Source organism: Rhipicephalus microplus, chromosome X, assembly GCF_043290135.1.
Source record: "Rhipicephalus microplus isolate Deutch F79 chromosome X, USDA_Rmic, whole genome shotgun sequence".
Classification (NCBI taxonomy): domain Eukaryota; kingdom Metazoa; phylum Arthropoda; class Arachnida; order Ixodida; family Ixodidae; genus Rhipicephalus; species Rhipicephalus microplus.
In genome coordinates, this window is record NC_134710.1 from 119,123,989 (window position 1) to 119,146,933 (window position 22,945).

The 22,945-nt window shown below is 41.8% G+C and overlaps 2 protein-coding genes across 18 annotated transcripts in view; one reads left to right on the forward strand and one right to left on the reverse strand.

Moving 5' to 3' along the window:
• LOC119176365 (uncharacterized) overlaps positions 1-18,112 on the forward strand; it is a 218,696-nt gene extending 200,584 nt beyond the window's left edge. For 4 of the 5 annotated variants that reach the window (XM_075877508.1, XM_037427613.2, XM_075877512.1 and 1 more), the window contains one exon: positions 17,310-17,425. In XM_075877508.1, the coding sequence (XP_075733623.1) occupies positions 17,310-17,395 (86 nt within the window). In that variant the 3' untranslated portion in view covers positions 17,396-17,425. Of the gene's footprint in view, positions 1-17,309 lie in introns of all 5 variants that reach the window. The other variant, XM_075877507.1, reaches the window with a different exon arrangement.
• The window catches only part of LOC119176363 (ranBP-type and C3HC4-type zinc finger-containing protein 1), a 105,512-nt gene that overhangs the window by 32,198 nt on the left and 50,369 nt on the right, over positions 1-22,945 (reverse strand). For 10 of the 13 annotated variants that reach the window (XR_012886943.1, XR_012886944.1, XM_075877482.1 and 7 more), the window contains 6 exons: positions 22,846-22,928; positions 13,489-15,414; positions 8,935-9,187; positions 7,511-7,715; positions 7,135-7,228; positions 5,021-5,327 (listed from right to left, as the gene is read on the reverse strand). Coding sequence is in view for 11 of the 13 variants with exons in the window: in XM_075877482.1 (XP_075733597.1) it covers positions 5,021-5,327; positions 7,135-7,228; positions 7,511-7,715; positions 8,935-9,187; positions 13,489-15,414; positions 22,846-22,928 (2,868 nt within the window). In the remaining 2 variants the exon portion in view is untranslated. Of the gene's footprint in view, positions 1-5,020; positions 5,328-7,134; positions 7,229-7,510; positions 7,716-8,934; positions 9,188-13,488; positions 15,415-19,228; positions 19,297-19,735; positions 19,810-22,845; positions 22,929-22,945 lie in introns of those variants that run through there. The other 3 variants (XM_075877490.1, XM_075877489.1, XM_075877491.1) reach the window with 3 other exon arrangements.

The window sequence follows — 22,945 nt, forward strand, 5'->3', positions numbered from 1 at the left end:
TCGTAAGCCTCTGCCAGAGCTTTGATGAATTGCACCGTCAGCGTTCCATCGCCCGACAGAGTGTCCTACCGCCGGATTCGATCTCGGCCGTCACACTCACAAATGCCAACGTTTGCAAAGAAAGTCTGTCCAACCAGATCAAAGGCTTCATCAGGGAGGAAGTCGCCCGAAAGATCTCCCTGCTGCCCCATAGCGACGCGCCCACCGCAAGCCTGCCTACGACACTGCAGCAGGCCATACGCACGGAAATTTGTGATGTCCTCCCTACAGTGCAGGTTCCTTACCCGTGCACTTCAGTAGCGCCTAATCTCTCAGCTGTCGGCTACGCACCACCTGCACCACCTTCACCTCTCAGCTACGCAGCTGTGGTCGCGCGGCCCCCACCGCATCCAGTCGCCTTATCAGCTCCACCTCCTCCGGCCTCGCCTCCAGTTTACAGGCCCTCACCTCGCTTTTTCCATCGATCTAATGAGTGGCGCACTCAGGACAATCGTCCTATCTGCTTCGCCTGTGGCATCGCTGGCCACATTGCACGCTTCTGCCAACGTCGCCCCACACCTGCAAACGCATACTTCGGAACTCCTACCTACGCGCCGCAGCAGGCCACCGCATCTGCATATGAACAGAGGCACTCAGACTCGGATCGCCGCCCATCGACTGCTCGTTTCCCATCCCCTCGTCGCCGGTCGCCATCGCCTATGCGTCGTCGACCACCTCCTGAGGAGGGAAACTAATCAGTGCAGTTCCGGAGGCAAGAACTGCAACTTGTTCGCAATTCCCAAGGCCTCCGTTTTCGCCGCAAAATGTTGTTGATGTCGATGTTGAGGGAGTCGCCACATTAGCGTTAATTGATACCGGGGCCGCCGTTTCTGTGATGGACGCCAAATTTTGTCGGAAACTGAAGAAAGTGACCACATCTCTCTGTGGCATGGTGCTGTCCACGGCTAGCGCGCAACGCATTCATCCCTCGGCTCTGTGTACGGCGCACGTCGTCATCCAAGATGTTTTGTACGTCGTACAGTTTTTTGTTCTGCCATCTTGCTCTCATGACCTTATCCTCGGTTGGGATTTCTTATCAGGTCATGAAGCTATCATCGATTGTTCCCGTGCCGAAGTGTCCCTTGTGCCAACATATGAATTTCCACCACCCGATTGGTATCCTCGGCTCTGCAAACTCATCGCTGACGACGACATCACCTTGCCCCCGGAAGCTTCGGTGCCTGTAAGCCTTTCATGTGTGGCGCAACCTGACGCCACGGTGGTGTTTACGCCATCTCCTCTTTTTACTGAACGCAAGGGCATCGTTCTCCCATTTGCCGTTCTTACAATTGCATCTGGTTTAACCGTAATGCTGGTTACCAACCACTGCAACTGCCCCATCAGCTTACTTCGTGGTGAAACGTTGGGATATGTGCAACCTGTCGACCATATCGATGATATTATTCTTCCCGACGAAACGCCATGTCACATTGCCGCAATAACTCATGCGTCTGAGCCATCAAGTTTGTCAGCCCTCGACAATGCTATTGACGCAGACCTTCCCCTCTCGCATCACCGTCAACTTGTTGCTCTCCTTAACAAGTTTCGCTCTTCTTTCGACTTTCAAGAACCTGCTTTGGGCCGCACCACGACTATCACTCATACTATTGACACCGGCTCACATTTGCCTCTGCGACAGCGTCCTTACCGCGTTTCCGCCGAAGAGCGCCGCGTCATTACGGAGCAAGTAGACGACATGCTTAAACGTGGAGTGATACAGCCTTCTCAAAGCGCTTGGTCATCACCTGTCGTTCTGGTCAAGAAAAAAGATGGCACCGTTCGATTTTGCGTGGACTATCGCCGCTTAAACAAGATTACGAAGAAAGATGTCTACCCGCTACCACGAATAGACGATGCTCTTGACTGTTTACAAGGCGCCGAGTACTTTACATCCTTGGATCTGCGTTCTGGGTATTGGCAGGTGCCAATGGCTGAATGTGATCGCCCTAAAACAGCCTTTGTAACGCCAGATGGTCTATATGAGTTCAAAGTGATGCCATTTGGGCTCTGCAACGCACCTGCCACATTTGAGCGCATGATCGATACCATCTTGCGTGCCCATAAGTGGAAAACTTGCTTGTGTTACCTGGACGACATCGTAGTTTTTTCGTCTGATTTCCCGACACATCTTGTTCGCCTCCACGAGATTCTGACGTGTCTAACTTCTGCGGGCCTTCAACTTAACTCCAAAAAGTGCCACTTCGCAGCACAAAAACTAACCATCTTGGGACATGTCATCACAAGAGACGGTGTTCTTCCGGATCCCGATAAGCTTCGGGCTGTCGCTGACTTCCCGTTGCCCACATCACTGAAAGCTCTAAGAAGTTTCGTCGGTCTCTGCTCGTACTTTCGTCGCTTTGTGCCCAACTTCGCGTCCATCATCGCACCTCTAACAAGTCTGCTCTCCAACAGCAAAGGTATATCTGCATGGTCACCTGCATGTGACGACGCATTTCGCCGCCTGCTGACCTCACCACCCATTCTTCGTCACTACGACCCCGCTGCTGCCACAGAAATTCACACCGATGCAAGTGGCATCGGTCTTGGTGCAGTTTTGGCACAACGAAAAGGCACCCAAGACGAATACGTAGTCGCCTATGCAAGTCGCGCTCTCAAGAAGGCTGAATTGAATTACTCCGTGACAGAGAAGGAGTGTTTGGCCATAATCTGGGCCTTGACGAAGTTTCGCCCGTACCTTTACGGCCGCCCTTTCGACGTGGTCACAGACCACCACGCTCTATGTTGGCTGTCCACATTGAAAGACCCGTCCGGACGCCTGGGACGTTGGGCACTTCGATTGCAAGAATACGACATCCGTGTAGTATATCGTTCCGGTCGCAAGCATGCAGATGCCGATGCACTTTCGCGATCGCCTTTGACCCCAGATGTGGCTTCTCTGTCACCACTTTTTACCACCTTGTCACCAATAGACACCACTGACATGCTTTCGGAGCAACGTAAAGATCCATACCTTGCATTGTTACTCGACTACCTTACCGATCCGTCTGCTGTCCCTTCCACGAGAGCGCTACGCCGACAAGCAGCCCACTTTTCCGTGCGAGACAGCATTCTGTAGCGCCGCAACTACATGCCTGGTGGTCGGAAGTGGCTCCTTGCTGTCCCAACTCATATGCGCTCTGACATCTGCATGAATTTCCATGCAGACCCTCAAAGTGCTCACGCAGGTGTCCTGAAAACCTACGAAAGGCTGCGCCAACGATATTACTGGCGAGGAATGTATCGCTTTGTGCAGAAATACGTTCAGTCTTGCACCACTTGCCAACAGAACAAGACACCTCCGCGGCACCTTACTGGCATGTTACAGCCGCTCCCATGCCCGGCTCGCGCATTCGACCGCGTGGGTATCGATCTCTATGGCCCCCTCCCATATAGTCGCTCTGGAAACCGGTGGATTATTGTCGGCGTCGATCATCTGACACGCTACGCTGAGACTGCAGCTCTACCAGCAGCGACCGCCCACGAAGTTGCACTCTTCATTCTCCGCAGCTTCATTCTCCGCCATGGGGCTCCACGGGAATTACTCAGTGATAGGGGTCGAGTGTTCCTGTCGGAGGTCATCCAAGCTATTCTCGCTGAATGCCACATCATCCACCGGAAATCTACCGCATACCATCCACAGACGAATGGTCTCACTGAACGGTTCAACCGCACACTTGGCGACATGCTGAGGATGTACACCTCCTCCGACCACACTAACTGGGACGCTGTCTTGCCTTTTGTTACCTTCGCTTACAACACCGCGACGCAAGCGACTACCGGTTTTTCCCCGTTCTTTCTGTTGTACGGCCGCGAACCATCCCACCCACTCGACACCATACTGCCGTACCGCCCTGATGTATCGGAGTGCTCCCCGCTTTCGGAAGTCACCAGATACGCTGAAGACTGCCGTCAGTTGGCTCGGTCTATGACAAGTGAAGCTCAAGGTCTACAAAAAACCCGGCATGATGACGCTCATCACATAGCGCCTACGTTTCGTACTGGCTCCCTCGTGTGGCTTTGGGTGCCCCCGCACGTTCCTGGCCTGTCTTCTAAACTTCTGGCCCGGTACCATGGTCCATACCGTGTCATTGACGCAACCTCACCAGTGAATTACATCGTCGAGCCCCTAACACAATCGCCAGATTTGCGCCGTCGAGGACGCGAGACCGTACACGTCGACCGTCTCAAGCCCTACTACGACCCCCTCATTGTGCCTACTCCCTGAATCGCCAGGATGGCTACTCTTCAACCCGGGGGGTATTGTAGTGGAGCATACGCACTAACGTGTATGCGCCTTCCAAAGAGAAGGAAAAACCCCGTGCTCTGATTGCACGAGAACCTGGGCCGCCTTTTGCCAGACTTGTCGTACGGCCATTTTTCGTTGCGACATCGTTGCGACTTCTCCGGTTCAATAAACGTCATCACAAAAATAGCAATCAAAAAGCTGCTAGGAGTATTAGGGCTCTCTGGCTGAACACATGCAAGTGGGGCAACATTCACTGGAACTAGTACAGCCTTAACTATTGTAGTCATTGCATTGAACTGGCAAATGTTCTGGCTGTAGCAAAAACATGTCAGAACATGTGAACTGACATGTCTTGGCAGTATAATTATAGAACACAAAGCGCCAGACATTTGAATACTGTTTCTAGTGAACAAAAAAAATGAATTAATGCACCATGTCTTTTTTTATTGACAGAATCTGTTATTCTCCACCGGTGTTTGAAATTATGAGCTCTTCACAATAAGTGATTATGTCTACGTACAATTGCAATATTATCTCTTCTTTTAACAAACTCATAAATCCATCTAAAAGGTACATAAAAACTCAAGCAGAACTAATTCAAAGGCCTTTCTAAGAAAATTTACTTGCCATCCTGATTGCTTAAATCTACATCCAGGCTCAAACTGGCAACCCGATGAATCCATCATGCTGAGTGCAGGAGTAACATGCTTTCCGCAACAGAAAGGGTTGTCTCACCTGCTGCATAGTCATTAAGGAGGACATCCAAAGTACTAGATGCATCAGAAGGTTCTTGTCTGGCAATTGCATTTGCCAAATCTTCACCTTCTTCAGTGCTAACAACACTATCTGGGGGCTTCCAGCACCTATTTCGAATGACTTCTTCAGCCCTTAGCTCCTCTGCTGGGCTCACCAGGTACAAGAAGACAGGGCATGCACTGTGGCTCACACCAAAGTGTTCCAGTGTAGCCCCATCATCAGTGGCCAGGTTCTTGCCCAGGATCCATCGCTGGACTCTTGCAGGAATATTGTACTCAGCCTCAACCTGGTAGAAAATAGCAGATACATAACACAAATATCCAGAATAAGTCACTGTATTATGGTACATGGTAAATCCATGAATCAATATGTCCGATAAAAATGTATGTTAAGTCGAGCATCGACATCATAAAATGTAAAAAAAACCCTTAATTCGAGCACTGATATCATAAAATGTCACAAGTTATAGCAATGGCAAAACAAAAAAAAGTACATATCTACATCGAACTTCTGAAAGCTGGAATGTTACAGTCAAGCAATAGCAGATACCATCCATATTACTTCCAAAAATGACACCATATTTTGCTCCCAGTACTACAACATAAAAAAAAGCATGAAATAATCTTGCTAAACCTTAGAATAACTTTCTAGACAGCCAATATGTCTTATGTAGAGCTCTTCCAGGAAGAATTTATGACGCCACAACAAGGTCACAAATGCTATGAATGGGCAGAAATTGACTTAAGTTTATTTTTACTACTCTTAGTCAATAATATTCAGGTCCCTATGAAAATTCAACATCTTTGAAAACATTATTTTGATACACCAGTGTTGTCTACTTCTCAATGCTGCTTCTAAAATTTGTGCTAGAACACAGGGTGTTTGAAGATGTGTCCAAAAATCCTCAAAACTAAGGGAAATGAAATATTAGCTTGCTACAGACATCCTAAGACGAATACAGACATCAATTATGACAATAATAAAAATAAAATAATTAACATTGTAATTAGTGGTGATAAGTGGTTAGCTTAAATGGGAGAATCGAAGCTCTTCCAGCAAGGAGCCAATTGTTGCTTTGAGATTTTGGAAAAGAGAATTATCATGAAGCAATGAAATTCGACCAGATGCACCGACAAAACCAAAACCGAAACTCAGATGAACACAACTAGCAAAAAAGTAGAACGATGCCACTTTTACGGCAACAATTACAGTGGTGTTGATTTCGCATCAATTAACATATGTGAACCTTGTGCACTATAATCGTAAACAAAGCCCTGACATTCCATGAAATGATGTCAATAAATGGTCATTATAAGGGGCGCTTTATAGTCTGACAGCCAGCAGAGGCAAAAGTTTGCAATGTCTGGCTCATCACATTATGTTAGATGAAAACCACATACTCTATACTCCTGTGCATATGCTATGCAAATCGCCTTGACACATGCCCATTAGAGCGTGTCCGGCATCTCCTCGTCTCTGGGTAACGTCACGAATTCTGCGTAAACTATGGGTGAGGCCGCTAGCGCTAAATGCAGTACATCGCATCTCACGCTTTCTGCAACCAGGACACGTTGATGGAGATTGGACGTGTCAATCAGACTTCTCGTCGGACTATAGAGTAATGCGCATTCAAAGCATAGGGCCTCCGTGATGAGTTCGCACGCACATAGACGTTATATTGACTATGTAGTGCCTCTAATAATGTGCACCCATTTTGGACATTCAGAAGAATCCAGCAGTTGCACTGTTCTACATTTTGGTTTCAGCTTCGCTGGTGAGGTTGGTCATATTTCATCCCTTTAGTAAAACCAACAGTGCCCACTTTTTAGAAATTTCAAAGCATTAATGGGCTTTTCGTAGGAAGAACTTTAATGCTTTCATTTTACCCATTACCTGAGCCAATATGTGAGCAAATATAGTTTTTTCTTTATTCTCTAGGATTTTATGAATATATAGTTCATTTTTGAAAATGACAGGTGCCTGACTGTCATGGCATTTTTATGAAAACTCTTTATTGGTAAAAAAAAAAAGCAATCTACACATACATTTGTATATTGTGAAAAATATAAATATAGTATAAAAAGTACACTAACCTTTTTTTTAAGATTGCTGACGGTCATTTCTGGATGGACTGGCAATGAAAATGGTCCAACATGAGACTTCCTATCTTCCACATACATTTTTACTCTGTGAGTGCAAAGGAATATGGCACAAGATAAAACTTTTCAGATCATTTACTAGCTCATACACAATACAACATTGCACGAATGTTGTTATACATTTTTTTTTACTATGCTTCTTCATGCGAGACCAAAGGACCAGGGACCTGTATTTCATGCATAGCTAATAGAAAATTTAAAATTTCGTGTTATTATGCTGTTTCTTGAATATAAGATTGTACACCTTCTAAAGAAACTTTGAAAAAGCAGACATTGTGAAAAGAAAACATGCATCCGTCCTTGCACTCACATAAACTGCTTAGGGTCTGGTGCTACTTTCCGGACTCGTCGTAGAGAACAGGACACCTTGTACATGGCCAGCTCTCTCGCCAAAATCGCAGCTCTATCATGCTCTCCTTTGCTGATTGCCTCTTCAAGCTGCCGAAATAGAGCTGGTAATTTTGCTTGCATAAGAGCAGTTGGGGAATTTGGATGAACTGGTGGTCGCATCCTTCCTACAAAATAAGATGTGTCACTCAAGTCACCATTACATTGCTTTTCAAATTCAACCCAATTTTCATACTGTAAAAAGTGCCAATTTCCAGACTGCAGTAACAAAGTGGATTTTTTTTTTTCACTGTCAATCACGTGCTATATAATTTTTTTTTCTCATTATCCATAAAACTGAACACATGTGAGAAATCTGAGAATGTATAATATTTAGCACAAAAATGTTATCAGTCTGCTAAGGTTACTTTTTATTTTAATTGTCCCTTATAATATAGCACAAACAACGTGTCAAAGCTCTGTTCACCTTCTAATAAAAACTGAAAGAAAAATACTCACTTGGCATACAAATACTACCTCTCACTTCTCACAGCATTATTTCTTTGTCCCAACATGCTACTTGAGTTCAAGTAAAATTTAGGTTTTATAAGTAATCTTCAAACATTTTATATTATTATTCCAAAACACTTGTAGTATGACTTTCCGTGAAAGACTACGGTTGTGGAGATAACATCTGTACTATATCACCTCATTGCAAATTTTTCCTAATCGTAGTCTACTCAGCTATACAGCCATGTCATAATAATAATACTTCACACAGTTTAAGCTCTTCCCAGCTATTAAACTTTAGGCCTACATACATGTCACATCAGCCATATTTATTTGACATTAACAATGAAATCTCATAACTACTGCAGTGGCCATACCTGGCCCTCGGCCTCGTTAACCATCCCATATCAGCACCACCTTCACTTTCCCTAAAGACATGTAATGTACGACAAATTCAATTATATGTAAACTGGGCTGCTAAGAAAGCTTGAGAAAAAGCTCTTTTGACAACTCAACACCTATAGCGCACACAAAGGACAGGAACACAGAGGTACGACATGAACATAGAGCTACTATGCAGAGGTATGTAGCCGTACCTCTGTGTTTTTGTCCTTTCTGTGCATCAGGTGTTAAGATGGAATACCAACACACCCAAGCTCACATTCTTTTGACATCATGTCTTTACAGGTTTTTGTGCTTTCATGCAGGAAAATATGCTCAGGGTTTTGGTACAAGACACTAAATCCTGTGTCAATAAATCATACCAGGCGTACTCTCTTAGCAGAGGAAGGCACCCACACAAAATACCATCTCAGTTTCAGAGAAGGAGACCCACAAGATACCCAGCACAAAGATGTAGACAAAAAACGAGAGTGAAAGTTGAATGGAGAAACTCACCTGAACTTGTATGAGCATTGGCATGTGTTGAGATCTGGGGTAAAGACACAGGCGAGGCCTTGCCTGCCATCACTTCAAGTGAGCATGCAGCAGTGGAAGCCGCGTTTGCACACGAGACAGTTTCGGCAACCAAGCCCCCTCCACCTTCCTTCTTCCCTCTGGAAGTTTTATTTTTAGCCTCCACAGCTGGCAGCTCTGAGAATCTTGGTCTTAGTTCGTCTGGCAGCATTCTCGCAGTTTGCTGTTGGTGTTTCTGCATAAAAAAAAACATGTTACATATAGGAACGCCAAATATAGCCTTTTCTGTGTCTAGGCATCCACAGCAAGCCTTAAATGGAAAGAATGAGACATGCTCAGCAAGCAGTGTTTAGCCACAACCAAAATTTGTTGAACATTGTCAATCATTACATAAAAAATACTTTATCATGTAAGGTAACTTGAAGCTGCTCTGATGTTAAGTAAGCTCATGCATGCATCTATTTCAAGCATCTATTACTAAACAACATCATAAATGTTATGATTTATAAAACAAATACATAATCTAATACATACAGTACATGCTAACAACCATACTGAGGACCATACAGTGGTGTTTTTAGTTTTACACAGTATTAGGCTGTAGGATTATAAACATTCAAAGTAAAGCCGTACAGTCCCACAGCTTTTCAAGGAACCTCAGCCTCCATTTAACCTGAATGCTGTGGTAGCAAGTTGTTATCACATATTCGCAAAAGTGGTAGCCTATATGTTGTTGATGCTTACACACCTGTATGGGTGTAAATCAAACCCACAAGCATATACAGTAGACTCTCAGTAAATGAAAATCTGTTAAATAGAACTACTGCTTAAACGGAACTATTGGCTCTGAAATGCTTGGTTTCGGGCTAGCATTTTTCACCCATGTTCACCTCTCACTAAACGAAACTCCTCTTAAATGGAACATATTTTCCCGGTCCCTTAAGGTTCTATTTGCTGAGGGTCTACTGTATTATCTTACAAGATAATATGATAACTAAAACAAGTAAAGAAATTTTTGAAATTTCTCATACTATGATTCGGCAACACTGGTAATATTCAGTGCTAAACTTATGCTGTCTGTAACACTTCTTAGTGCCATGAGCAACACTTCCATAGAATGAGCTGCACTTATTCTAACGTTAGACGTTAAGAGTGTAGCAAAATGTTAAACATGGAAGCTCCATTGTTGACCTACATCAAGGAGAAAATCAGGACAGTGATTTGCTTTTTGTCTGTAAAAGGTATTAAACCTGCAGAAATTATTCATCAAATGCAAGTGCACCATAGCAACAGTTGTTTATTGGGAAGCAAGGTCTGTAAATGGACAGAGTTTTAAATACCAGGTAAGAACTTCATATGGCAATGACAGATAAGGCAGGCCATTGATGTCAATGACTAAGGGCCATTTGTAAGTTCCTGAAAATCAGACTAATCAAAATATACAAAATCACAAATACTTAACATAGCAGTCACAGTTCAGTATATTTCATCTTACACGAAAGGATAAATTTTCTGAAAGAGTGTATAAAGTGGGCCTCCAAAGAATTGTCAGCGTAGCATAGGGCACAAAGATTAAGCATCTCTTGCGAACATTTCACCCATTATCACACTGAGGGAGATGCATTTTTTTCATCAAATTGTTACTGTAGATGAAACTTGGGTACATCATTACAAACCGGAATGTAAGGTTGCAAGCTTGATCTAGAAACATTCATCATCATGAGAAATTGAAAAATTTTCATGTCAAACATCAGTTGCTAAAATTATGCTAACACTATTCTGGGACATGGAAGGTGTGGTAGCCATTCATTTCACCCCAAAAGGCAAAACTCTGAACAGTGAGAACTATTGTGATGTGTTGCCAACTGAAACCTGTGATCAAATACAGATGACAAGGAAAACTGTGAAAAGGTGTCATCCTGCAGAAAGATAATGCTTGGTCACAATCTACCAAACAGACGACTGAGACAACGTAGGAGTTGGGATCTGAACTGCTAGAACACTCAGCATACAGTCAGCACCTCGCTCCAAGCAATTTTCATATGCTTGTAAAATTGAAAGAAGTGCTCAGAGAAAAAGATTTGTGATCGATGCATAAGTCCATGATGCGGTGCTAAGTGGTTACAGGTGCAACCAAAAATCTTTTTTTCCCAACTCAATAAAAAAAACCTGGCAAAAGTGTGCTGAAGTGCAGAGTGGTTACGTAGAAAAATAACATATGACTAAGTTTTTTATCAATAAAATAGATGTACTTTATCTCAAAAGTCTCATTACCTTATAAATTCCCCTCGTACAAAATCTCCAATAATTTTCCACAATCCTGGTTTCTTCAAGAAAGGCTATTGACACATGTTCTGCCTGTGTCACCCTCCACTCAAGTTTCTCTAATAGTAACCTTCAAGAATTTACTTTTGAGAGCTTTTGGTGACAGGCTTGATATTTGCTATAGTGTAATAGGAACAATTGTTGGGGTTTTAAGCTCTATAACCATGATATAGTGATGATTTAATGAGCACCTAAATTTAAGTACATTCTAAGATTTTGCCTTGGCTATAGTGTAGAAGAAGGCATTCAGTATCTTTGTCAGATGCTTCACGAGAACAAATTAAGCTATTTGCTTTTCTTATGATATATATAAAGCACTTTGTATAAACCATACCAAGTCGTAGACTATGTATTAATGGTGCTGAAGTGGATTGACTTTAATCAGTATAGTAAATTTTATGAGCAAATATATCCTAAATACTATCAAGCAGTGAGCCTCATTAATAAATCAAGTTGCTCTCAAAATTTGGACATTGATTCAGGGCCCACAAATTTGAGCCCACCAATAGAGTATCTACAGCTTTATTTCTTGAAATTCCACAATGAATCGGTGTCCCCCGAGTTATTTATCACTCCATCAAGAATGCAGTATGTATGCACACTGTTAGAATGGCAAAGCAGTCTTCACTTTTTTGAGAATGTCAATAATAATATTAGTGTTACCAGCTATGCTACCAATCTATTTTTATGCCAAGAAAGTGGTATACACGCACTGCTATTTGTTTTCTTTTTTGCACTTTTCGCTCATCCGCACTTTTTTGTCACTTCTTTGCAGTTTTGTTAAAAGGCCATCTCAAAAAGTGCACCTTTGAAAAAGCATCCAGTACAGAATAAAGCTGCTAAAGAGTGAAGCAATCAGTTAAACAAAAATAAAAAGATATATCTAAAAATTGCTACCAGCACTGTCCATGCTTGGAGAAATTGTGAGCCCAGGGAAAGCTAAGAAAGTGAAATTTTTCCTTTTATTTCTGTTCACATTACACTAGGGGTGTGCAAATATTTGAAATTTAGAATACCTTTTTAATAGTATTTGCCATTGGATTCGATTTACACTAGAATTTTTACTATTTGAACTTACCTAAGACAAATTCAGACAATGCCAGACTAAAAGTAAACCTTTCTAACTTGTAATATGCTTCACCTCATAACATTCCCGTATTGCAACAAAGCTACCTTTCAGGTTTTGCTACAGTCGCAAATATATTGACTCTAGAAACTGTTTGTTCTAAATTGGAGATAAGTGTGGCTAAGGTGGAGGCTCAATTTAGGCTGTTTTGGACCTAAAACTAGGGCAGGAAGTCTGAAGAATAAAGTTCTCTTCGACTTTTTTTTCCAACAATTTGGCTTTAACTATTAAAAAAAAAAGTTCTAGAAATATTCAATTTGATTTGCACCCTATGCTTCAATATTTCAATTCGATTTGCATTCAAAATTTTACTATTTACACAACTCTCCATTACATCCTACCAGACATTTGAAAACAGCATATCCCATGAAAGTTAACCCCATGCACTCAAACATGTTTAAAAACATATGCACATAGCTTAATACCTGAGACTGTTGCTAGTTTTGAGATACCTGCCTTTAAACATCATAGGTCAAATTATATTGAAGTTCCGCTATGCAGCATTTTTGCAAAACAGCAAATGTTATGAGATAAAGCCAAGCACACTACTTTTTTCACATATAAGTACTCTGTGCCAACCAGCTCGAATAAGCATTAAGAATTTCTGATAAAGTGAGAATTTCAATAATGATGCACTCTGAATTGTAAAGTGCCCTAAAGCAATTCAATAAAATATTAAACAAAAGAAAAGTAGTACTGTTTAGCAAATTAAACAGTGATTTTTTTAGTGCAAAAGATGCTTGCTTCTTAGTTTAATCTAACTGATACCACAGAAGTGAACAATGACAGGCAATACATACATCAATACATAAACCTACACAGAGTGAAAGCCTTGTTCACTATAAAAATTTTGAATATGATTAATTTAAAAATAAAACATAGATACAACAAGCAACCATTACAGTAATGCTTATGCACATTTTGATAAAAGTGACTAGAAAGCATTTTTCTTACCAGAAGCAAATATATTTTACCACATATATATTGCTCACTCACTGTAAGCATCAAAATTTGATTTAGAGTACAGGTATCTCACCACATTTGTTATAATGTAAAGTGCACCTTTAATGCCGAAACATACATACCCAAGGTGGATTTCCAGGAGAAGAGCTTCCTCCTTGCTGACGAATTTTGCAAAACACATTGCCAAAGTCAGGAGAATGGCTGATGGGCTTGAGGTTCATTCTACAAGATGCTAATTGCATATTCATAGAAGATTGAGATGGCAGGTCCTTGACCCACTTTGCCTCATATTCCCACAAACTCGTATCAATGTTTTCAGTCTTAGAATCTGCTGCTCCCTTATCTTCAAGTACCGCAGTAACATGAGATCCAGGCTTTAAAGCGGTCAAAAAGTTATCTTTCTTGGATTCCATTGGAGTATATGTCCATTTTGTAGAGACAACTTTGCTGGCATCTGCTGGGTGTTTCTGAAAGAGTGACTTCAGAGATTTCCCTTGCTTTCGAGAGTGCTTTGGTGACTCAGGCTCACTGTCCTTTTGAGTCTCATCAGAATTCAATTCAAGCTTGCTAAAAGCATCTAACAGCTCTAACACATTTGAATTACGTTTCAATACAGATTCCAAGTTGTTGGACTCTCCACCTACTGCAGTGCTGGCATATGGTTCCTCCTCTTCTAAAATAGGAGGGCACTGCCTAGTTGATGGTAGGGTAGATGACCGTACTTCCCGACTGGAGGCTTGAGGTTGTTGAATAACGCTTCTTTCACACTCTGAGATTACTGGTCTGATGAAAGCTCGTTTGCCTTTCTCATGAAACATTTTAACATCTTGACTGTCATTAATGCTTTTGTTTTTAGTGGAAATAACACATTCAGTAGTCTTAGTACTGTCATCATCTACATAGGTAACAGGGCTCAGAATTGTTTTAACAGGGAGGTCAGGTTTGACAACCAAGTCAGCTAAATTTTTCCCATATTCTTGTCTTTTTACAGCTTGTTCACAATGCTGTGTTTCAAGTAAATAATGATGAACAGCAGAAGTGCCAGATATATTGACATCAGTTTTTGGAAGTGACTGCACTTTTAAACTATTCACTGGTTTGGTATCTATTGCGAGTTCATTGGCATATAATCCTTTTTCTATTACACTTGGAAGAGTTCCTGATTTGGCTATTGAATGCCAAACATCACGCCTAGGTGGCTGTGGTGCAGGCTTTTTCCGAGGTCGTCGTCGGGTCAAGCTTAGGCTCTCAGTGCTCATTGAAGAAGAGCTACAAGAAACAGCCACTGGTGGCAAAGGCTGTTTTCTCTGTAGTGTCCCTGTTGGGGTAATGCTATCACCAGGAGGCTGTGGAGCCAAGCGTTTCTTTCTCGTACAGGTTTTTGGAGGGAGTTTTGGTGGGGCCTTTTGCTCTGTAACTTCCATGGTGACAGGATCTTCACAAGCATCAATTTTCTGCAGGTCTTTTTCCTGTAGAGAGTACCTCCAGATGGCCTTTGGACCACTAGATACACAAGGCAGCTCCTTTGTGCCATACTTCTTAGAAGAATGCCGAATGTCACCCTCACATGCATGTTGTTGTACTTGTGCAGCAGATGCACTTCCACTAGAACAACAGTAGTTGCTGTTGTCCGAGCCTGTCACAATCACTAGACGATGGCTTTTCTTCTTTTTCTTCCTGCGCTTCTTTTTACGGTGCGAGCCCAAAGTAAAACAGGACATAAGAGAACGCAGGCTCCCAAAATTCACATCGCTGTCTGAGCTTGAGGACTGCTCACGTGTTACAAGCATTTTGGGGAGTAGCACAGGTGGACAGCTCACCACTGAGTGGGTGCTGCTGCTTTTCCAGGACTTCACGTGCACATTGCATGGATCCTTGCTATCTAGCCAGTTGTCATAATCTGATAAGTTGGGCTCATCCTTTGCATAAGTCGAGTGGGACTGGTGTAGCTTGCTAGTACCACACACACCACGCTCCCTGCTGCTGCAGGAGCTGATAAGATGAGCTGAAGTTAAGTGGGTGGCTTCAACATCTTTCGCAGAGCCAGGCTGTCAAGGAGAAAAATGCATCATTATTTAGTAGTTATATATATGGTTCACACATAAATAGCATGAAATTTGGATATTGTAGCCTTTGTTTATCATGCCATTCACCTATTAAGAGTTCTCTATCATAATATCTTCTTTTAACCGATTCGCTGTTCTGTGCAAACACTACAGTCTTCTGTATCTTAGCTGAATTCCCACATTTAACTCATGCATCAGTTGCATATACACTATCACGACTAGTCAAAACTAATCATAAATCTTTTTTTAAACAAAATGGCCAAATACATCATTCCAAAATGAAATTCTGATGCAGCAATAGTGCCAGTGATAACCTCCAATCATGCTGAATATTGGACTAATTTTCTTACAATCGTCCAGCAGACAATAACATTTTTTCAAGAGGTGGCATTGATTTCACTTTAACACATGATCATATTGTAAAGGGGCAGTGGCATAAAAGTTTTCAGTTGTTTCAGATGTTTCCAAGAGACTATAAAATGTGCTGGTAAGTGCGAGTGTACCCTGAAAAATTAATTACTATGTCATGTTTTTAAAAACTAGTTTTGGCTCCTTGTACCCTGATGTCATGAAATGATCTGAGCAACTCTCTGCTCTATAGCTCAATTGATAACATGCAAAAGGTCACTCTGGTACCTTAAGTCAGGGGTCGGCAACCAGTGGCCCCCAGGCCGCATGCGACCCACAGGGCAGTATTGTGCAGTCCCCGGCATGACATCAGGACACCATCATCATCATCACCACCACCATCATCATCATCATCATTGGCCTGACTATGTCCACTGCAGGACAAAGGCCTCTCCCAAGTTCCGCCAGTTAACCCGGTCCTGTGCTTGCTGCTGCCAATTTATACCCGCAAACTTCTTCATCTCATCTGCCCACCTAACTTTCTGTCTCCCCCTAACTCACTTGCCTTCTCTGGGAATCCAGTTAGTTACCCTTAAAGACCAGCAGTTATCCTGTCTACGCGCTGCATGCCTGGCCCATGTCCATTTTCTCTTCTTGATTTCAACTATGATATCTTTAACCCCCGTTTGTTCCCTACTCCACTCTGCTCTCTTCTTGTCTCTTAAGGTTACACCTACCATTTTTCTTTCCATTGCTCACTGCATCGTCCTCAATTTAAGCTGAACCCTCTTTGTAAGTCTCCAGGTTTCTGCTCCGTAGCTAAGTACCGGCAAGATACAGCTGTTATATACCTTCCTCTTGAGGAATAGTGGCAATCTACCTGTCATAATTTGAGAGTGCTTACCAAATGTGCTCCACCCCATTCTTATTCCTCTAGTTACTTCAATCTCGTGGTTCGGCTCCGCGGTTATTACCTGCCCTAAGTAGACATAGTCTTTTACAACTTGAAGTGCACTATTACCAATCTCAAAGCGCTGCTCTCTTCCGAAGTTGTTGTACATTACTTTCGTTTTCTGCAGATTAATTTTAAGACCCACCTTTCTGCTCTCCTTGTCTAACTCCGTAATCATAAGTTGCAATTCGTCCCCTGAGTTACTCAGCAATGCAATGACATCGGCGGAGCGCAGGTTACTAAGGTACTCTCCATTAACTCTTATCCCTAACTGTTCCCATTCTAGGCTTCTGAAAACCTCCTGTAAGCACGCAGTAAACAGCATTGGGGAGATTGTGCCCCCTGCCTTACACCCTTCTTGATTGGTATTTTGGACACCTACCCCACCACCCAAAAGCCACATTAAAAGATTTTGCTTCTAACTCATGTTGATGAACTGCAAGCTTGTGGCATGTGTGCTGAAAATAATTTTTCTATTCCAGTTTTGCACATCAATATTATCATTTCACTGAATTTTCTCTTCACCTCAAAGCCCCCCCCCCCCCCCCCCCGCCCTCCACTCTTATCTTCCATGCAGCCTCCACCGTGTCGGCGTCATGCAACTTGGCCCTACCCCTCAAAAGGTTGCCGACCCCTGCCTCAAGTCATCGCGATCAGCTATAGTGGTGCATAAAGTGACCAATATTGACATTACAGCCTGACATCATGCTAGTGTCTATGTAAGTAGGTGCACACCATGAAAATTGACTTTAATGTCAGATGTTATCACCATCTCCTGAGCTTCACACTTGCTCAGCTCAGAGCTGTCTCTGTACCAAGATTTGTACGGTGGAGTAACGTCAGCTTTTAAAATTGACGTCAGAACCCCTTTATGGACACAGGGTAGGGGCAATAGTATTCGAAAAAATATCACTTCTTTTTTTTTTAATTTGGAAAGGGTGTCCCATTGTACATACTTTCCACATTCGTGCTTTTCTTGAAGAGGATTTTTTGTGGCTCAAAACCAGTTTTTCAGAAAGCAAATAGTGAATGAAAATGCACCCTACGGCAACACCCTCATATGCACTAGGTGCTTTCTGTATATTCTTTTAAAAAAACATGTACGAAAGACAGAATGCTTGTTTAGAGTCATCTGTGTATAGAAAATTGTCAGGTAACTTCTATAAGGAAGTCCAAAAACACTGGCGTCTTTACATTCTCACTTTGTCTTCAAAAGTGCATCGCTTTGAACTCTTTCAGCTCCTAGCTTCATTACACATTGTGTTTGTCGTGCTTGTCAATAAGCTTAGATGCCAAGAGCAAAGAAGGTCTTCAGCAAGTGTGAATTTTGCTGCAATTCATACAGTTCTTTTGTAAATGTGAATAAATGACGGTGATGTACTGAGGCAAGCTCTTCATCAGTGAACCTCTCAGCCTTTTCAGAGTTTTTCGAGGTGAACCACGTGCAGGGTGACAACAAATATGCTCTAATGAACATGACTCTTACTTGTGATGCAATCAGACAGAATAACATCTGCGAACTGCTTGGTGCAAGTGTTGAGTTATTGTAAATTGTGTCGAAGAGTCTAGGTTGTCCTTGTTTAGGTTTAAAGTCTAAAGAATCGCAACATTGGATACTGTTTTTGCATTTAATGATGGCAATATCACACGAGCCAAAACTCTGAAATGGTTACAGTTGAGGCCTGGCCAAACAGCAGTCAGTTTTCTGGAAAAACGTTGACCACACTCGATGATACATAGCAGCTAGAGCTGCATGACAGCTCACAAAAGAAGCAAGGTGAGCATTACGAGAGGCTCAAAGTGAAAAATTGACTTTGGAAATGATTACCAAGCTTCTAGCTACAAATTAAAGTAGTTAAAACAGTGTTTGTGATGTAGTGTGCTTGCTTTTCAGCCATTTCTTAAATTTAAACTCGATTATCTCAAAACCATGTTCTTTGTTACTTAGGCAGGTACCATTATTTCCTATGCATTCCAAGATAACCAACTGAATATTTTTCCTAGTATTTTGCATAAATGCATACAGCTACTGAGGCAGAATTGAAATTATGCACTTTACAGTTTTTTATAGATGCCAATTAACTCATAATTTAGGTCCACATAATTAAATATTCACAGAAATTCTAATACCAGTCAAACTTCATATAATTCGAGTCCCCATTCTAAAAATGCTTCCACCAGTAATGCTTGAATTTATGGCATGCTGAAGAAATAAAAAAATCCGACATTCAACTTCATTTGGCACTATTTATTGGTGCAGCCAGTGCAGCTCAATTGGTAAATTTAAGTATACGTTCAAAGATGCAAATAAATCTGAACACATTCCAGTTTATTTTATTTTTATGAGAACTAGCTATCATAGTATTTGAAAGATCACTTAATCAATGTTGATCAAGTTTCATTATATATGAGCCCTTTTTTTATTTGAAGCCATGCAGATATACATCCCCCAAAATATTCAGAGAAGCACAGGAAATGCAGAGATCTAATAATTACCTTGCAGTTAGGAGTTATTTCATACACCACTGCAGCCAACATCAATTAGCAAAGGGGAGGGAAGTATCCTGAAAACATTACATCAACAAATGCAGTAACACAGCCGTTATTATTGTATTATGCAAACAAAACATGCAATTCTGCCTTTAACTATGAGCACTGCACATGCTGTGGCTATACAAAAAGAAATGACCAAATCTAAAACTCTAGAATTTGAAAATCGAAGAAATACATTCAAATAGGCACTGATAAAAGATCCTTATAACATGAGGCATCGCAGGAACTAAGCCATAGATTCAACTAGATATTAACATATAATCTGGATCCAACTAACACACCACACCACCTTGAGCATATTGTAACAGTCATAAAGAAAATCACATTTTTATCGTTTTGGTTCTTAAACAGTTAGTATCAACATATAACGTGTGCTAATTTAGGGCCACCTACAATAAATATTATGGCCATACAGCTGAGCCACCGAATAGAGGCTGTGCAACGGCTCACCTCTAGCAAGTCTTCAAAGCAATAAATGTTGTCCACTGTTTACTGCTACACAGTTCACATGTGAGCATGAAAATCTGTAAATTAAAACAATCCATTTTTTTCTTTCTTTTCTGCAAGCTGATGCATTTTTAAGGGGAGGTGCTTCTAAAAAAAAAAAGTTTTTCTAGTCAATATACAAGGGCACCTGGATTTTCACTGTTTCACATAGGTTGTCATGCTTTTATGCTTATTTCAAATATGTAAATAGTTTCATAGTAAGTTGCATACTTTTCTTTTTCTATCATGACAATGCAGGAAATATATCTTTTTTCGAGAAACTTTTACGGCCACTAAAGCTTTATCATTATAAACCATTAATCACTCATATTTCATCACATTAACTATAGAATGAAAACCACTAACAAGAAAGTGTGTACAAGTCATTTTAATGAACAAAAGAAAGTAATGTGAGAAATCTTATAATAATCAGCCCATACTGAAGGACCACGGTAAGATGCGGTTGCACGGCAGTTTTTTGTTTACTTTTATTTCTTTTGTGTGGTAAGCTTGGGAAGGCATGCCAGCCGTTGCGCTGCATTCGCTCTGGCATGCAGCATTGCTTTGATGTCGCGCAGTCAAAGTGTGCAGCCGGATCTGCCCTGGCCGCATAGACACGGCCGAGTGCCCACACGAAAGTACTGAGCACTCACAGCTTCTTGTTAACTAAGAAGGAAGAAACCAGGCTACATGTGAGTGACAAAAGAAGTAGGATTAGAAACGTCATTGTGACAACCCCCTAATTGCTTCTCCGCCCTTTCAGCTTGCACATCAATTGGCCTCTTCTGAGACCCAGCGCGGCAGGGTCTCTTCCTATCGGTCTAGCTGACAGCCCAGCCATGTATGTTCGCACGCTTGAAACCTCTGCGGCACGCATTGCAAAAACGTGGAGATCACGGTGAACCTTTCGTCCCGGTCCGTTGAGGTGGCTCTCAGAAGCAGGCGGGCTTGCGACACGTGCAAGCGGCACCTTGGTGCGTATTGTCGCATTGGCATGTCTTCGACTGCTTCCCTGTTATTCCTTGCAAATTAGGTCGTTAAGTAGAACCACAGGTGGTCAGCGAGCGGTTCCTCTCACAGCGCACAGGAGACAGGCAGATTATTGCCCCGTCATCAAGAAGTTGACTTGTTACAAGGAAGCCATTCCTGTGGCCACAAACCCCCATACGTGTAGCTCAGTCTAGATAATTGTGCGCCACGAAGCTTGCCCATGCCTCTATGACTTTTTCTAGTTTTCTTTTATTTACATTTTTGTGGTTGTGTTGTTTGAGGAGAGGGCATGAGCCTTCACATGCATGAAGGGGGCGTCCTTCTGGCGGGTTTTTTGATTAACCAAGTGTACTGTCCTATCAGAGGACACACAGGCGACGATTCGCCGAGAGTTGTGTCAGGGCGGAACACTGAGAGAATAAAAAGAGCCCACAAAGTTCCGCCAAGCGTTTTGAACCGAGCTTGAGGTGTTAGGCACCGCCGGCTCTGCCAAATCTTGTAGGGTCGCCCTACTGAAAACAGTTGATTTCTAAAGTGTTTTCTTCTTTTTTTTTTGTAAGTTTGATGTCCATACTTATGTAAATTCTGAACAGTCTGTAAATATGAGTTTTTCTCAGCCTACTAGAACTTCTCCAGCGTGTCTGCTACATCTTCAAGCGACCAGCAAGTCAATCGCCGTTAATTGCATAGCCACTGTACTTTTCTTTTCCCACTTTGCTATACCACTTCATGTGGTGCGTTTTGGGCACCGAGTGGAGAGAGTTAGTTTAGTAACTTTGAAAAGAACATGAATTTTATTGATACTAATTCCTTACTTTAGGTTCAAGATATTTATACAAGTTACATCAGGTTTGAAAGGAAATAACTGCACTCTTCACATTGTACGGAATATGTGGGGAAAATTTCATCATGATCTGGCCATCACAAGTGCCAAAGATTTTATGTCCAATCTCAAGAAGTTGCCCACAATTGCATCTTGAGAAAAATGCATTTTAAACGTAAAAATGACAGCTTATTTAGTATGTGGAAAAGATATGCTTTTCAAAATGACTTCTTCCATCCTGAAAGCTCTGGAATCATGATGGTAGTTTTGAGCATGTGGTTTTAGTGAACTCATAGAAAATGCAATGACAAGCAGCCAGAGGAAAATTTGCAGAGAACTCTGGACAATCAGCTTTTTATAGTTTTTAATAGCCACCCTGTGCTTTTTAAAAGTGATTTTAACCTATTTGACGATGCTTAATTACAACCTTAATTTTTTAGCCATAAGAGTAGAGAAAAAATGAACTTGTGAAAGCAAGTAAAAACAAGAAATATGTAATTTTGGAAAATACTAGCATATTTCGAGTAGAATCTCTCTTTAAAACTATGAGCAAAACAGAGCTGTCTACAAAAAAGCTTCTAGCAGTGAATGAAGCATGTTTCAAATATAGAGACACACCTCTTGTATGCCACTGAGGTCAAAACAGTTGCTGAGTCTTTCATATAAACTTATGGACACACTGTAATACACAGCCAAAAAAAATACCTATAATATGTCCCCTGTGCACTGCATGGCTGTACATTTAAAATAATGAAGCCTTGTAAAAGCTCCTTTTTTTGACTCCTTTACCACTGTAAATTCATTGCTGGTGTATTAATGTCTTAATGTTTTAGTCCACAACATGTTAGTCACAAAATATACAGTTAACTGTAGCTTACTGTAAAATACCAAGTGAGCGTCCCGACCCGAGCAAGCACCCCCCTTCCTTTTTTGGGGGGGAAGGGGGAGATCCAAAATAAACGCCAATGATCGAGCAAGCGCTTATCCCTCCACCACCTCCCCTGTGGCTACCCTTTTTTTTTTTTTAATATGAGTATCGCTTGTGTGTGCATCTAATGTTGTTTATGAAATGTTTGATGAATGAAGCATTTCATAAGAAACATGGATGGGCATGCATTATGAAAAAGCAAATAACTGTAAAATTTTGCCTTTCAACCAAACACAAGAACTTGATCACATACCAAGTCAGTACGCAACAGCATGCAGATGACTCTGCAAGACTTTCTTGCATGCAAGCGTAGCATGACAACAGTGCACTTACAAAAGGATACTTGGCCACACTGTATTGATGCGGGAAGGTGAACATCTTTGCCTGAATACCAGGTATAGACCGTTCAAGAGAGTCTGAAAAGAAGAGAAGG